Source organism: Vitis riparia, chromosome 18, assembly GCF_004353265.1.
Source record: "Vitis riparia cultivar Riparia Gloire de Montpellier isolate 1030 chromosome 18, EGFV_Vit.rip_1.0, whole genome shotgun sequence".
Classification (NCBI taxonomy): Eukaryota; Viridiplantae; Streptophyta; class Magnoliopsida; order Vitales; family Vitaceae; genus Vitis; species Vitis riparia.
This window is the reverse complement of record NC_048448.1, coordinates 15,324,975-15,342,996: the sequence shown is the minus strand read 5'-3', so window position 1 is coordinate 15,342,996 and position 18,022 is coordinate 15,324,975. Positions and strand designations below refer to the sequence as shown.

Sequence of the window (18,022 nt, the reverse complement as noted above, 5' to 3'; positions counted from 1 at the left end):
TTCTCTTTACCGATTCTCCACCTTCATTTCAATTTTCTTTTAAATTCCATTTTTCTTTTTATTTTTCTCTTTTGTTCTTCTTGGTGCGCTTTGGTTTTTCTTTGTTTGTTTTTTAGGTGAACCCTTCTATGCTCCATTGGGAACAAAATTCTAAGGGAAGGTTGGAAATAACTAATTCATCTACTCAAATGCTGAATCTTGGAATTGCTACAAATATAATGGAACCCCAAGGTGAAGATCAACAAAGTCAACATGGTCCTAATGAAGAAAATTTTCATTTTTATCGATCTATGAGGGACCATATGCATCCACCGAGAATGAGTGCACCATCATGCATTGTTCCTCCTAATGAGCAAATGATCATCCGTCATTATTTGGTGCCACTTCTTCCTCAATTTCATGGAATGGAAAATGAGAATCCTTATACTCATATAAAGGATTTTGAAGAAGTATGTCATACTAGTCAAGAAGGGGCCACATCAATTGATCTTATGAGGCTTAAATTGTTTCCTTTCACTCTCAAGGGCAAGGCAAAAGTGTGGTTGAATTCTTTGAGACCTTGAAGTATCCACTCATGGCCGGAACTACAAGCTAAATTTTTGAAGGAATTTTTTCCAGCTCATCGTACTAGTGGATTGAAGAGACAAATTTCCAATTTTGTGGGCTATGGAGAATGAAAAATTTTATGCTTGTGGGGAGAGTTATATGGAAGCAGTCAATGTCTATCCTCATCATGGTTTTGACACTTGGATGTTGGTAAGCTACTTTTATGAAGGCATGTCGTCAACTATGAAACAATTGCTAGAAACCATGTGTGGAGGTGACTTTATGAGCAAAAGTCTCAATGAAGCTTTGGATTTTCTAAACTAAGATATCTAGATCATGGGACAAACCTCATGGAAAATATTCAAGCAAAGCCAAGCCCCAAAACAATTCTAAAGGGGGAATGTACACTTTGAATGAGGACAAAGAAATGCAAGCAAAAATGGCAGCTCTATCAAGGAAATTGGAAGAACTTGAATCTAGAGGAGCTCATGAAATCAAAGTGGTTAATGATGTTCCAATGCAAACTATCCAATGCTCTATATGTCAATCCGGTGAACATCTAGTGAGTGAATGCCCCACCATACCAACTGTTAGAGAGATGTTTATGGAACAAGCTAATGTTGTTGGATTTGTTAAACACTCCAAAAGTTCTCCATTTTCAAATACCTTCAATCCAGGGTGGAAGAATCATCTGAATCTATCTTGGCAGAGTGGACAAGGACAATTTTCTTTTAACATGCAAACTTCTCAACATCAAGTTTCACTAGTGGAACAAGCTATTGTGAATTTGAGTAAAGTGATGGGTGACTTCATTGGAGATCAAAAGAATATCAATACTCAAGTCAAATAAGAGCCAAATAATTGTTGATTATTTGGCTACTAATTCAAAACGGAATCTATCCATAATTAGAATGATTTGATTTTATTCAAATTATCTTCCAACATAATGTTTAAGAAAGCATGACTTCCACCACTCCTAGGGCAGATATTTCAGGAGTGCACATTGGACCAGCTCCATCTCCTTCAACTTATACCTCCACTATCATGGCCACCACACTTATGGAGCACCCACCTAGGCCTAGTGGAGTATCGATCACTCCATTATTTGTTTTTGGCCTATCTAGTTTCAACACCAACGTGGAGGTTGAGCATTTATTGAAAACACCCGATGCTAGAGCGCACATGCCCACTACTTCCACTGACATGAAGCTGAATGATGCTATTCCTCAAGCCCTCCAAGCTACATGAGAGACTAGTTCTTCAAAGAGGGAGTCCATAGTGTCCACCACTAATGAGGCACTTTCAGAGATCATCCCCTCCCCTCCATCTCATGTTTTAGGATAGGGAGTGTCCTTCTACTTTTCTCTTTGACTGTCACTTTATCATTACATATGCACTCCTTGACTTCTTTTGTTTTTTTTTTTTTTTTTATGTTGATAATATTCACTTTTTGCTTCCTTCTTTTCCTACCATACTCATACTTTTATATTGTTTTGTTTCAGCTATGGGAGATGAAAAACAATGCTTTATAGGTACCTTTCCCTTCCTTTCTTTGCATTTTCTCAGTTAACATTGAGGACAATGTTTAGTTTGGTTGAGAGGAGGGAAGGAAAGGAAGAGAAAGGGATTTGTTGATTTAGAATTGCTAGATTTTTTTTTTCTTTTTATTTGTTTTGTTTGTGATATTTTGCATTAACTAGTTTTTTGTTTTTGGACTTAATTGGTTTTTTTTTTTTTTTTTTTGAGAAGAATATAGCACTTGTGTTTGATGAATGAGCATACCTAGCTTGAAAGAAGTTGATTTGGAATACTAGCTCATTTTCTTCATCTTAGAAGACTTGTTATGTGGATTGAAGTTGATTTGACTTTGAAGTTTTCATTTTCCCAAAAGTCATTTCTAATTGAGTCTCGACACACACTGCGCACTCTAGACCTCTGATATAAGATGAAAAACTAGTCTAACCTTGAGACTTAGACTCAATTATCATAGTAGCTTGAATTACTTTCAAATTGAATTGAAACACCTTGAAAAGAGGCTAATGTGCCCAACTTTAAAAAAGAATAATAATAAAAATAAAAATAAAAAAATAAAATTGATAAATAAAAAGGTTAAGTTATGCTTGCCTTGAAACCCGAGCAAGGTCCGAGGGGTATATGGTCCAAAGGTCTTTGAAGCCAGATGCCCTAAGCCATATTAGTTGGGAGTTATCAACCTCAATGCTCGCTACATGGGTAAATGAGTGGAGTATGAGCCCAATTGTAAGTGCTAAGGTATTGGATCCTAATTTGTGAAGTCCGAGGAGTTAGTGGCTGAATTAGTCCTATAAACTTGGTGCCCTATGCCTTATGGTTGGGAGTCATCGATGAATCCCCACTACATGGACTGTATACTTGGAGATACCTTTAACATTGCACTCCTCCGATAAGGCCTTTGAAAAAAAAAATAATAATAAAAGACGGGTGCACTCTTGGCCTATGAGAGTGGTTTTTGTTGCTTGAGATAAATTGAGCTATGTTGGGGGAAGGATTAGTTTTGATTAGTATATCAGGGGGCTAGTTTAATTACACTCAAGACTTGTTTGGAAAGATCATTTTGAGGAATGAAAATGGATGTGTTTTGATTTGCATGATATCTTTTCTATTAGAGATAGCAAATGAGTTTGGGATTTGATGATACCTATGGATAGTAAGGTGTGTTTTATTATTGACCGTTTGTGCTATGGGATTTTCAAAAACATTTTCCAATTGTGTTGTTTAGTTTTTTCTAGTATTTTTCTCTTTCTTTCATCATGCTATTACTAAGGGACAAGCAATGTATTGGTTGGGGGGAATGATTACCACTCAAAAATAGCACATTTTAAATAATAATTCTCATGAATTCCATACTTTTTGAGTAGTAATTGTGTTTAACATACCCAATTAATACATTGTTACCCTTGCGAGAGATACTAACGATTTTTGTGAAGTTCTGGAACTATTTCAAGGTAATATTGATGCATTGAGTGACAAAAGAAAGAAATGAAATTGAAGAGGGCAAATAATCTTTTGAGGAAGAAGCAATGTAATTGGATCAGGATTTGGAGTCAATTGGAGGTAGTTAAAGTGGATTCAAAAGAAGAAAATGAAAGAAGTACCAAAGAGGAGCTTAAAAACTATATGGTGCAATTTCGCATGATCATGCGAAAATTTTGCATGACCGTGCAAAATGGACTAGAAAATGCGTTTGTGTTGCAGGATAAGGAGTATTTGCAAGCTGATTTCACATGAACATGCAAAAATTTCGCACTATCATGCGAAATGGTCCAAAAAGTTGTTGCTGCTGTTACTCCACTGATTTCGCATGACCATGCAAAATTGCTGAGCTCGTGCAAAATGATCAATTTGTTGTTAAACTCCAGATCGCTGAATGGAGAAGCTTCCGGAAGACTTTTGAGATGATGTCAAGTGTCCACTTGACCTTGGCCTATAAATAGAAACTTGAATTTCTCATTAAAGGACTTTTTAGACACTTTTGATTGTAGAATTTTCTATATTCTCTCTTTTAATAGAATTCTCAATTTTCCTTCATTTTCTTTCATTTTCTCGTTAGCCAAACATGCTTTGTGAGACCAAATCTCTAAGCATGAGTGGCTAAATCTCATTTTTCTCAGAGGAAGGAGGATCTAGAGGCAAGATCTATGGTGAATTAGATTAAATGAGCTTGAATTGCAAAAGTAATTTGATCCAATTGATTGATTACTTGAATTTTAGAGATTTTTCTCTTCAAATTATCTTGAATGACTATTAGATTGCAAACTATGTAGACTCATTAAATTCTTAAAGTTAGATTTAATGAAATTGAATAGTTGCATTGTATGAATCATTGGAAGATGATTTAAGATAAATTGAATATATAGTTTAAATTGATCTCTTGGATTAAATAACCTAATTTGAAGAGAAATTAGATCTAAACCTAAAGCTAAATCAAAAATCGGTTTAGATGAGAATTTAGATTTTCAATCTAACTTGATGTAAAATAGATCTCAACATCTATTCACCATAGAAATTGTTTTCTAAAAAACCCTAACTCCGCGAATTTCATTTCCTATTAATTTTATCCTATACATTTCATTGTTCTTCTTAATTAGAAACCATTGTTATTTTGATTTTTCACCATGAATTGTCAAATCAATTTCACTTGATCACAATCATTTTTTTTCCTCCCATTCAAACCTTAATTACCGAAGATAATCCATCCTAATGGACAACACCTAAAAACCACCGTACTATAGTAGTTTGTACTAAAACCATTTTTGATCAGGTACAAACTATCTAGAATTGTGAATTAGGTTATAAATTGTGTTTTGATGCGATGTTTCCATGTTTAGTTCTTATGCAAGGCTTCAACCTCCCTTTGCATTGTTGTCATCCATAAAGATGAATTTGAACTATTTATGGCCTCCTGATAATTTGAAGGCTCTCTACCTTCTATAAAAAGACAGTATGCAACATCAATTATCATAACAAACTCTGAGTGTCAAGAAGGTTTTCTTCTTTCTTAGATTGACCGTCACACTTCAGATATCTCAGACTCAACTAGTACTTGTTCATTATGCTTTAAAACTACTTCAAAAGATTCTGGTTGTCCTTGTTCTGACTGTTTGTTTCCAATGAAATTTATACCATCTGCCTTTTTCATCAATGTGTTATCTCCTTCTTCACTTTATAGCATGTCTTCTACAAAGATGACATCTCTGCTGATGATAACCTTATGGGCAGTGGGATCCCACGGGCAAACCCCTTTACTCCATTAGCATACCCCAAGAATATGCATTTTCTGGATTTTTAGATCCAGTTTTGTCATTTCTTAGTCATTATACATCACATAAGCAAGACACCCACATATGTGCAAGGAGGAATAGCTCGTTGGCTTACTAGTCCACATCTCCATAGGTGTCTTCATCTCAATTGTTGTTGATGGAGACCTATTAATTATATAGCCAACAATTTGGCTGCTTTAGCCCAATATGTCTTGGGTAGTCCTACAGTCTTCAACATAACTCTCATTCTTTTTGTGAGAGTTCTATTTGTCCACTCTACTACGCCATTTTGTTGTGGAGTATAAGCAACAGTTGTTTGTTGATGCATGTCTTCTTAACTACAAAATGCATCAAACTCCTGGCTACAGAATTCCCCTCCATTGTCTGTCCTTAAACATTTAATCTTCTTTCCTATTTCAAGCTCCCTCTGTGCTTTAAAGGCTTTGACTACTGGAAAATATCCTACTTTCTCTTGATGGGGTACACCCAACATCTTCTAGAATAATCATCTATAAACAACACCAACTAGTTTGCGCCCCCAAGAGATGTGATTGGTGATTCCCAAACATCATAGTGAGCCAAGTCTAGAATGCCCCTACTTCTTGCAATAGATCTATTGAATCTTAATTTATGTTGCTTACCGATAACACAATGTTCACAAAATGGTAGATTTACAGTTTTGAGTCCAAGAAGCAACTTTTGATCAGAGAGAATTTTCAATCCCTTTTCTAACATGTAACCAAGTTTGTGACGTCACCTCATTGTTAATTCTTCTCTAGAGTTTGCAACAGAAGTCTCTGCCTCCTGATATGTCCTCCCATGCAGCATGTACAGATTTGTAGCAATCTTCTATACCTTCATCACCACAAAAGCACCTTTGATAACCTTCATGATTCCCCTTTTAGCATGGAATTCATATCCAAGGTCATCCAATTGTTCCATTGATAGCAGATTCTTCTTTGATCCCATTACATGTCGTACCTCTGGAATAGTGTGAATCACACCACCATCCATCTTTACTTTGATGGAGCCAACGCCAACAATCTCCAAGGTATGATCATTACCATGTACACTGATCCTCCTAAGATAGGTTCATATTGGTGAAACCATTCTCTATGAGAAGTCATGTTGTTGCTGAGTTAATTAACCAAACTTCAACAAATCTTTTTCTGCCTTCTACAATTGTTGTTGCCTCACTACTGTACAAGAATTTTTCTTCATCCAAAGTACTTGCTACACAACTCTTAGTATTTGATGGCTCAAATTCTTTCCCTTTCATGTTTTTCTCTACCCCTCCTTTGTAGTGTTAACACTCCTTTTTTACGTGTCCTTACTTTCCACAATGATAGCATTTAACTTTCTTCTTACCATGGGACCTTAACCTGTTCTGTTTACTCTCATTAGAGCCATGTTCTGTTGATCTTCCTCTAGAGATAATTAGAGCCTCGGTTCGCTGAGAAGATATTCTATCTTTCTTGTTTTTACGCCTACTTTGTTCCTTAAGTACAGTAGCCGCAACATCATTAAAAACTAGCATTGTCCTCAAAGCACCATGGGCTACATTTATGATGAGATGATCATATGAATCAGGTAGACTTTGGAGTAAAAGTTCAGCATATTCCTTTTCTTCTATATTATGCTTCATAACTGATAGTTGAGAACAGAGTTTTCAGGGTGTTGATGTATTCAGTCACCGAAGTAGATTTTGACATCCAAAGAGTGGAGTTTTTTTTTTCAAGTTGTTGTGCAATGACTTATATAAGTTTGTCAAAGTATCCCAAATTTCTTTTGCCAACTGTAATTCTGAGATGCTAGACAATATATCATCAGCTACTACTAAATATAAGCTTGCAACGGTATCCCCAATATTTTGCTCCCACTTTTTGTCTTCAACATTTTTTAGCCTTTCACCAATTGCTTCTAAGCAATTTTCCTTCCTCAAGATGGCTTTCATTTTCATTTTCCATAACCCAAAATTGCTCTCATTGAATTTTTCTATTTCAAATTTTGTTGTCATTTGTTTCACTTTTACAGTGAGCAATAATCCAAAATAGTAGTAAGTCTCTGCGTTGAATACACCAAAAAAGTCCCCAGGAAAGTGGAGGGGTCACAATGATCCCGCTTAAAATCCGTTTTCCTTAGGCTCTTATCGCCCTTTTGACAGAACTTTCCCAAACATGTACTAACCACACAAGTAACCACCTATTGTCCTAAACCTAGGCTCTGATACCACTATTATGAAATGATACCCACAATGATAATTTGAAAATATAATAATAAAAAATAGAGCAATAAATAAAATAATGGGCAAAAGTACTTGCGTGGTAAAACCCTATTAATTAAAAGGAAAACCTTCACGGGGCAAGACCAAAAAATATCCACTATATGAAGATAAAATTACAACCTCTCTCTTAATTAAGAGGAGAGAACATAAAAGCTTACAAAAGAATGAAAACCCTTTTTTTAGGGGGAATGAATAGTATAGGGTGGAGACCTCCTTTTATAGGACAAGGAAGCTCCCACTTTTTTATCCTTTTCCGATATGGGATGAATTCAACCTTTACATATGTGCGTGCGAGCACACGTGCACACACATCATCTTTTCAACATCAAAATAAAATACTTATTGTATCAAATAGAAGAGTAATGTGTTGGGAAACCCCGGATTACTCTATTCCTAAGCCTTGGATCCTAAGGGTGCATACAATTCTATCCTAGGTTTCTCTAGATCTAAGCATAGCAAAAAACATGGCATTTAAAACCAAAAACATATCAAAAATCCAAAGAAAAGCATCATACCTATGATCTAGATCTTCTTAAATCAATTTTTATCAATGTAAAAGGCTCCAAATTTGAAGATCTTGTAGACCCATAATCATCCACCCAATGACTCCTCCTCGAGTCTTGGCATAAAGATGGTGGAGATCTTTGGGTTGGAGGCTAAGGGTTCTCTTTATGGACTGAAGGGAGAAATCGAAAGACTAGAAACCCTAACCCCTAAAGGGGTATTTATAGGCTTCTTATTGGGTTTAAGTGACTTAAGTCCATCATAGGCTTAAGTCACTTAATCTAGTCTAAAAAAGTGGCTAATTGATTCATTAACCCAATAGGGCACCAATTAATTAATTAGCTAATCCAAATAAACTATTCACTTACCCCTATGCAACCTTGTGTAATTACCAAAACGCTCTTTGTGAACACAAGTGAACTAAAAACTCATCTAACCCTCATAAACCATGTCAGCAAGGAATATAAGGTCGAGTAGGACCATTGGGACCCATAGGATAATACTAGCTCCCTCAAAATTCAATTTTGAAGTTGACTGAACATCTCACTACAAAGAGTTAACTGCATTCTAGTACCCTTATATATATTACAACGAGACACCAAGTGTTCGGGTCCGTAATCTGCTGTCCACTATATACAATCTCCCTATGAACTAGTCGTCCATAATCTAACAAGGTGAAGATCAAATGACATACTCTAACTTACTATAAGCATATGTCAAATTCTACTAAAGAAATTACTGTGAGCCTATAAATTTCATGATCACACATCCTTAGGATCACCCAAGGGGACATACTATTTCAAAGTCCATAAAATATCATGATACCTCTATTGAGAATACCTATTGCTATCGGCTTCCATCAATAGCGACCTATTCCATAAGGGATATATGATGACTTTAGGATCTCACCCGAAGGTCAAAGCCACTGCTAATTTTTGCACAAGTTCAATATTCTTTCAAGGTTGAAAGACAATACAATATAACAACTTGGTAAAGTCCACAAACCAACTATGAACAAATCATCTAGTTACAAGAAATTCATGACTTGGATCTTTCATGCGACTCCTAATACACCCAAGTCATGTATAATATAAGACATGGTAAGACAGAATGCTCATAGAGTATAATACATGAAATAAGGATAAATAAAAGTGAATATGGAATATCATCAAACGAATAATGAATTTCAAATTTGTTACATCATGTCATACTTTTGAGGGCTCTATCTAAACATAATGTTCTTCAACATCCCTCCAAACCTAGGAATATTTTGACCAAGTCTATTACATGATTGTTGACTTTCAACATTGTAGTAGTGTTCCACATTTTGACACCATTAAGGGTGGCTAAACCATACCAAATGCATTGACAAGGTGACTCTCGTAAAAAATTCCAATTTTCCTTCTAGAAAATGGCCTTATGTATATGGAAACCATTCATAGTCAAAGCATGGTTTTAAAAACTAGTTCGATTAGCTCATTTGTGTCGTTCATTGATTGGACCGACTTCAAACCATTCAAACTGACGGTTCAACCATTGAACTAGACAGACTACTCGATTCTATGAGAATCGGTTATTCTGCACTTGGCCCAAAATGGCATTTGGGCTTGCTTCACTCAACCCAATTTTGTTTACTTCCCATGGCCACCCACCCAAACTAGCCTATCATTTTTCAAACAAAAGGTCACAAGCCTTATACAAGGCTTATCAAGCTTTCACACTTCTAATATGTGATGCCTTATAAGATGTGAAAAAGGGATTTTGTGCTAGGAAGAGACTCAAACCACAAACCTAAAATGCTAATGATCCACTATGCTATGAAATCATTTGCCAAATTGTTCTTATAAAATATTATATGTATGCTAATTGACTTTTTCAAACTTTCAAATTTTAAAACATTTAAATAAGAATAATCACATAAAATATGAAAATAATATAATTTAAAATTATAAAATAATAAAACATATAATATTTGACACAAATAAAATTAAATATTATAATATTCCTTCTATCTTAAATATATCTTCATATTTAAATATTATATATGTTTATTTAATAAAATAGAAAAAATATTAATATATTTATATTTATCCTTATTATTATTTTTTGACAATATCAAATATAAAAAATAAAATATTAAAGTTTTTTTTAATTATATATATTCCTAATTTTTTATAATTATTTTTAATTTTATATGAATATATAAAGTTCGACTGCGGTTTAACCACCAGTCCAACCATTAAACTATAAGTTGACTATTTTTCAGATTCAATGACTGGTCCAGTTTTGAAAACATTGGATAATAGGCAAAAAATGCATACCAACCCAGTATGAGCTATAGCCTTAACACTCCACTTACAAGCAGCTTTCTTTAGGTTTGCAAGTGGACCTAATAATTAGAGAAATATAAACATACAACAAGATTCAAACTCATGACCTTCTAAAACCAAGACTAGTACTATGTTAAGCTATCCATTTAACCTACAGGCTTAAGTTGTTAGGTAGCATACAATCAAAGACGTCTTTCCAATGGGAATGATAGTCCTCAAACTCAATATCTATGTTAACATAGATCCAGAATTGTTCGTGGCATTAAAATTTTATAAAAAGATCTTAAAGGACACTAGAATATCGTTGGTGGCAACTCTAAGAATTCCTCAAGGATAACAAACAGGCTTCATACCCCAACTCTCATGGATTTTTATAAGGATATGTTGATTGTTTCATGTTTCTTTACCACCATCCTCTTTATGGCTGCCATTTTTATCATCAATGATACCATTCACAACAATTAACATGTATGTAAAATGAAATATACAATATAAGGAAGAAAATATATTTCCCTGCAACATCTTTTTTGTTCCCTAACTTATAATCATAATCATGTTGATTACAAAGTTATTTTGTAACACAATCCTCTTCTTTTTATGTGTTGAAGTAAGCAATAAAAGTTAAGTGTAGAAGTAAATAGTAAACGCATCAAAGTGAGCATGTACTCAATGACAAAATTTACTTTTAGGGACCAATAGGCAAGTCCTACAAAATAACTAAATGGCTCTCTCTAGTTTATTAAAAATATTCAACCTATAAATTTCAAATTTATGCTTTCAATTAAATGTACAAAAAAAATTTTGAATGAGGAAAAACTTACAGTAATTGAAATACCACCGAGACCTCGATGGTTACTAACAACAATATTCCATCCACGTTTTACCATATTGAAGGCAAAATGCTTGATATACTGCAAAACACATTAGAAAAATTAAATAATTAGGATACTTTAATTGCCATGGAGAAGAAAATATCTTGAATATAAATAAGCAGGGTAAGATGAGAGTTTGTCAATGGAAAAGGCACTAGGAAGAAGAAAAAACTGGAAACTACTCATTGTCAAAGGGGAGAACTTACGTCCCTTCTCCCTTTTAGTCATTTGTAAGTTGGTTTTTGCTACTTTCTACCATTTGAGGATGTTTACATATGGAGTTGGAAATTATTATTGTAGATTCTCATTTCATTACTTTTTCACCCCTTTTTTTAAAGCTATGGAAAAAGGGAGAGTTTTTGGTCACCAACAATAGCAAAAGGGGAATTTTAGTGCAACAAACCATCAAAGCCATCTTATACCAAAACCTATTTTAATCAGAGTATATTTCAAATTAATCCTAACTAACATGGTCTCTCTTGGAAAGTCCAACTTAAGGACTATCAATTCCTCATAGAAAGGAATTTCTTGTCCAAAATCTTGTCCGTAACTGAAAACACATTAAAAATTTATTTATGCTTTATCAAAACTCCTTGGGGAGGAGAAAGTCTCTTGGCATGTGGTCATTGAGCAAGGACCTTCATGATGATCTTTTACAAGCTAATCATCCAACATGTGAATCTAAACTACTTGATCCAATCACATCAATGTTTCTCAAGGACTAGACCTAAGAAGGTGGAAATGGCATTGGAATGGATAATTGCACCGAAGTAGAAATTCTCAAGGAGTGTCTTAAGTCATATCTAAAAATCTCCAAGTAGTCTTGATATAATGTCACTAAAAACTTCCAAACAAAGTGCCTTTTTCTATCCATTCAAAAAATAGCTTCCCTAATGTCCTCTACCTCAAAGTGTATCATCAAACCATGAGCTCCTCCCTCTCAAACGAGGAACCAATCCAAACATTCATGCCTAAACATCTTGTATTTTCTTCTCTTATAAAGGTTTGAGGAAGATCTCTCTTGCAATTAAGTCATGGTTATCAAGGATCAAATTCTCTTCTAACTAAATAGATTATATAAAAGTTTTCCTTCTTCCCCTTGTTGCCACCTTATATTTTAAAATTATAAATCCCTTTTTTGATCCATTTCCCCTAAGATGTTTTCCACCAACTTACGTCTTTTTCAAGCATTACTTCCTCAAGCTCATATTTCCTAGGCACTCTTCAAATCTTTGAGGCACTCCAACATCTAGCCCAACCCTTGAAGAGCATCAATCCTACTTCCCTTCCCTAAGGTGCATAAAAATATGTTTCTTTTGAACTTTTTGTTTGAATGGTAAAACAATTCGAGCTTTTGTGTAAATCTACAACCCTCCAAAACCTAAGACATAATACATGTCCCACCAACTTTTGATACTTCACCCAACTCCATGTGGACAAACCAAATATTTTCAAGGTGGAAAGTATAGGTCCTACATAATGTATTGGAATCCACAAGCAAGGGACAATGATCTGAGATAGGCATAGGTATTGAATCTTGGATAATACTAGGAATATAATGTCCCATTCATTAGAAAACAAAAAGCAATGTCGCCCTTCCCAAAAAGGGTTGTCTTTTAAAAGAGACCAAATTAAGGAAACATTCCTAAGGGAAGAGTCAATCACAACACAATCCCTAAAAGAGTTGTTAAGTCCCTCATGCTATGAAGCATTCTAGACCCCTCACATTTTTTGTCCAAACTTAAAATAAAAATACAATATAGATAAACCAAATGTAGAATTACATAGCTCTTCCTAGAAATACCCTCTAAGGCATGGTTTATTAAGAACATAGATGAAAATAATATAAAAAGTTCTTCAAATCACCTTTTTAAAAAATAGGTCACAAGAAGGGCCCGAAAAGTTAGATCTCTTCCATTTGGAGAGCGAGGATCCTGTATAAAAAGAATAACATAAGTTCCACAAGAAGGAAGGAAATTCCACTGCTCATGTCTAGATTCCTAAATATATACAATCACTTTCCTATTAATCTGCTCCACTTTGGTTTCTTGAAACACAATAACCTCCATGGCTTTGGACAAAACTTCTTAAGTAAACTTCTCATCCTAGAACCCAGCCCTCTAAAGTTCTAACTGATAATCTTCATTAAGAAACTAACCTAAAAGAGCTATATCATACCTTTCTATATAGAGTTTAGACAACTTGAATTTTTTCCTGTAAAAAAGTAACAAAACCAAAAGATTTTTTATCTAGAGCTTTCCAAGTAGATTGGAAATGGACCTTAACCTAAGGCTCATGCAAGCCATCAGGAGCCTAACACTCATTTCTCTGTGGACCAGTTCATCTCCTTCTTAACCCCATGGCCAAGTGAAGAGGATGCATGAAAATCAATGATGATTTCTCTAGGTTAGAGCCTAGCACCAGTCAAGTAGTCATAGAGGAGACTCAAGGATCTGGACTTCTTTTGGCACTAGTATATAAAGCACTTGATTGGTTCACATCACAGCTAGAGGGGAAGCCAGAACAGGTAAAACTGTATTACCACTGCTATTAGGAAGATAAAAAGGCAACTGTCCTTCGAGAAAAAAAGGAGAGAAAAAAGGGTGTCATTGACAGCAGTCAATCAAAAATACTTAGGAGAGATACAATTCTCCACCAACACCCCTGAATTGGTAGGTTAATCCACCTGACCAGTCAAAATAAACTCAACAACCTTCAAATTCCCCTGATAAAAAACAAAAAAGAAGGGTTAAAAGTGTGCTTAGAAGAAGGGCATAACTGGATATCACATCCCTTTAGAAAGCTCATCTCTGTCCTCAGCATGTCTGATTAAGATTTGCTTGTTCCACCCCATACCTTCTGTGAAGACCTCCTCTGGAAAGGTCAATCAATGCCCTTCCCTCAGCCTCTGAATCAATGCCAATATGTCATCCTTGAACTTGTGAAAGAACTGATCTCAACCTCTGTACTTTGGGAAAGAACCAGGCTCCATGTAGATCTTTCTGATTCTTGTTTGTACTTTTTTCATTTGTAATTTTGGCTTTCCTCAAAGTGGTCTTCCTTTCCTTGGATTTCTCAACAGGCTTTCAAATTCTCAGCAGTGTCTTTGGCACCCTTTCAGTTATCTCTCAATTTTTCTGACTGTTTGCAAAGGAATGGTCCCATATTTCCCACTCATAGAAGACATAAGAAATGATCCTGTCTAATATGGTTTGGATTTGGCTCTTCTGTTGATCCTGATCAATGTCCCCCTCTTTCAATAACCTGCATGCGATGTTCAATCTTGGATTCAGAGCCCTTCTCTGGGTTTCAAGTTTCTCCAGCTTTAGTCCGTCATATGATTGCTACAAGCTCTATGAGATTTGATTTTAGACTAGCTCTTTCAGGTCCCAGGCAAGAAGGTTGGCCTAGGAATAGAATGGATTCTTCTGAAAAACTTTAAAAAAAAAAAAAAAATGGCCAACCATCTAATACTACACCATTCAACTGGTATAGAAAAGATAGTGAGTGAACCAATAATAGATACATGCTTGATACAGAATAGTTCATGAGTTACTTTTCAGGTTTTTTGATATTACTTTTCAAGCTAACTTAACCTGTGGTAGATTGAGTCAAAAAATTAAACTAAAACATAAGTATAATATAAACTTTGCAAGTCCAGAAGCAGCAATTAAATCAGGAAGAAACATGATTTCAAGAACATGATGGCATAAATATTGAGCTTACAGCAGAAGTAGAATCACTGGTTAAGCCAGGAATTACTACTACAATAGGCGTTGTGTCATCTTTAGAAATGGCATTATTCGCATGAAAAGCACCTCTCAGAACTGTAGAATAAACAGATCCCCAAATCAGAAAACATATATGGTTTACTGCATCAATACCCAAGCCATTATTCTCTTATCTCACTTAAAACATATACACAACATTGAAAATATTGAAGTCAAATTCAATATGCACATGTAGCCACCTAGCTAACTCAATAAGCATATATAGCCAGGTTCCTGGAACAAGAAGTTTCACTTGTAAATATGAAAATAAAATCCAGAAAAAGCTTTCAAGGTAGTTGTTGAAAGAATTGGGATTAGGTTGTCAACCATGTAATATAATTTCCATAGTTAGGTATTGTATAGTTCCTTGTTAAATTTTGTAATACCTAGTAGTAATTAAATAAATAATAACAATTATCTTAGTACTAAATCTTAATCATGCTTAATTAGAGGTTAAAACTAGTTTAACATTAATCATGTTTAATTATGAGTTAAACTTGATTAAGGTTAATTACAATTAATTAGTAGCTTAAGCTTGTGAATTAGCTCCATGGGGGTTAATTTTAATTAAGAGGACTTGAGGGACTTATTGATTAAGTGTAAAAGCACAAAAAGCTACAAGTAGGGGGACTGAAGTGCAATTTGGAAAATATAGGTTAGTGGTAGCCTTAGAGCTTGCCACATCATGCTTGCTTTTAGGCCTTATATAAAAGGGTTGACACACTTCATTTGCAGCCTGTCTCTGCAGAAAGCTGCTAAGCTTAAAGAGAGAAGTTAGAGAGAGAAAGTGAAGGAGATAAAAGGAGAAAGGAGACAAACGTTAGTGCTGTGGTATATTTGAATTCCAAACAATCTCTTGATGCAAATAAATGGTGAAGTATGTTTGAAAGTTGAATTTAATTAGTTCTAATCATGTCTTAATTATTAATTAAGGCTTTAAGTATTTTAATTTAAGTATCTTTTAAAGGAAGAAGCAATAGGCATACTTGTGTAGTTTGCTTTAATTAATAAAATCAAAGATAGTTTGAATTAATAATAAATAAGTTGATGAATTATGTGATTTATTTGGGCTTATTTGTGCACTTGGAGACGCTAATCGATTAGGCGTAGGAATAATCAGAATAATTACAGCATGCTAATTTATTGAGGCATATAGGGATGCATGGGGAAGACTATTCACTCACCTTAATTTGAGTTCAAACTTGTACACATGTAGAGCAGAGAATGTGAAAACAAAATTACAAACAGTAAACTGTTGAAACTAACAAAAAGGAAAAATGTGATAAACCATAATTGTGTAGTCTTTATATTTATGGTTGGGAAACTTAAATTTTATTGTTTTATTTTAGTTCCTTGTAATAATTAAGGGTGGTAGTCTACATACAAGAGTTTCAAACAAGAAGTCAATGTAAGGTAGGAAACTTTATATCATTCTATTGTGCATCTTTGTTTTCTTTTCCTAAACCATTGTGAGAACCCATATGTCTAATATGATTTTATGAAATATTTTAATGTGCCATGGTGTTCTTATTGTATTTGCATTTTTAAAATGTTGTGATGATGTTTGGACATGTATTGGTATGAGAAATCACTACTTCAGTATTGTGGAGATGGTTCATGGGATGGTTACATTGCAAGAATGGGTATAGAACAATGGCCAATAATATCCAGAAGACAAATTGACAATGGGAATTATCTATGAGAAGTTGCAGCATTATATTTGGATATATTGTTTATGTGGGACTGTGAGTCATTGAGTGAAAATCCTTAAAGCCCTTAAGGAAGATACTTCGATGTGGGTGAATGGGGTTAGTCCTACCCTTAGGTTTTAGTCCCTAAAGACAAGGGATTGGTCCTACCCTTGGGTTTTAGTCATAAAAGACACGAGGTTGGTCATGCCCTTGGGTTTTAGTCCCAAAAGACATGAGGTTGGTCCTGCCTCTAGGTTTTAGTCCCAAAAGGCATGGGGTTGGTCCTGCCCTTGGATATTAGTCCCAAAAGACATGGGATATGACTTGTCCTTGGGTGGTAGTCCCAAAATACTCATTTGTTATGATAGAGCATCTTTTGGTGCATGGATAAATGATATGTACATTAGTTGAGAATTATCAGCTCAATATATGTGAGAGAATGGATGAGGCAAAGCAGAGATGGAACCATCTACAACATTTATGCATATTTATCATTAGTGCATATTTGTTTATGATTATATATATATAAATATATAAAAGAGTTTACAGTCCATGTTGTTATATGTTTGTTTTAATTTGATTCAAGTTTTTATGGATATACATGGGATGATTATAAGCTCTCCTATTGAGTTGTTAACTCACCCTATCCTTTTCCCTCTTAGATGTAGGTCAGGAGACATTTACTAAGATTGATGCTTGAGCTTTACATATGATGCTAACTAGATGTTGTTTTGCTCATGTTGAGGGTCTTATTGAGGCTTTTGCCTTTATAGCATAGGATGAATGAATCATTTTGAAGAAATGATGAAATCTATGTTGTTTATGTACACTTGTAATATGGGTTACCCTTTATTGCTATCACTTTTGGCATTGTTTGATTTTTACATAACCCGTTTTACACCATTATTCGATCTACCTTTATCCTTCATCCTGAAACATCCAAGTTTGTTACCTCAATCAACATGTCATCCTTCAATCAAGCTTCCATCCACAATCAAAATCCAACCCTTCAAATCACCACTTCCAAGTTGAATGGGAGGAACTTCATGGAGTGGTCACAATCAACAAAGATATCCTTGAAGAGCAAGGGAAAGATGAAGCATGTGATGGGGACTACCAAACCACCAACAGAGAATGATCTGAAATACGAAGTTTGGGATGCAGAAAATTCTATGGTGATGCCATGGCTGCTCCACTCAATGCAACCAGAAATCAGCAAAGCCTAT

At 34.8% G+C, this 18,022-nt stretch overlaps 1 protein-coding gene across 1 annotated transcript in view; it reads right to left on the bottom strand.

The window, feature by feature from the left end:
- The window catches only part of LOC117906575 (embryogenesis-associated protein EMB8-like), a 51,818-nt gene that overhangs the window by 24,562 nt on the left and 9,234 nt on the right, over positions 1-18,022 (bottom strand). Inside the window, exons 4-5 of the mRNA XM_034819664.1 lie at positions 15,062-15,162; positions 11,285-11,374 (exon numbers count right to left, since the gene is read on the bottom strand). Coding sequence (XP_034675555.1) covers positions 11,285-11,374; positions 15,062-15,162 — 191 coding nt within the window. The remainder of the gene's footprint in view (positions 1-11,284; positions 11,375-15,061; positions 15,163-18,022) is intronic.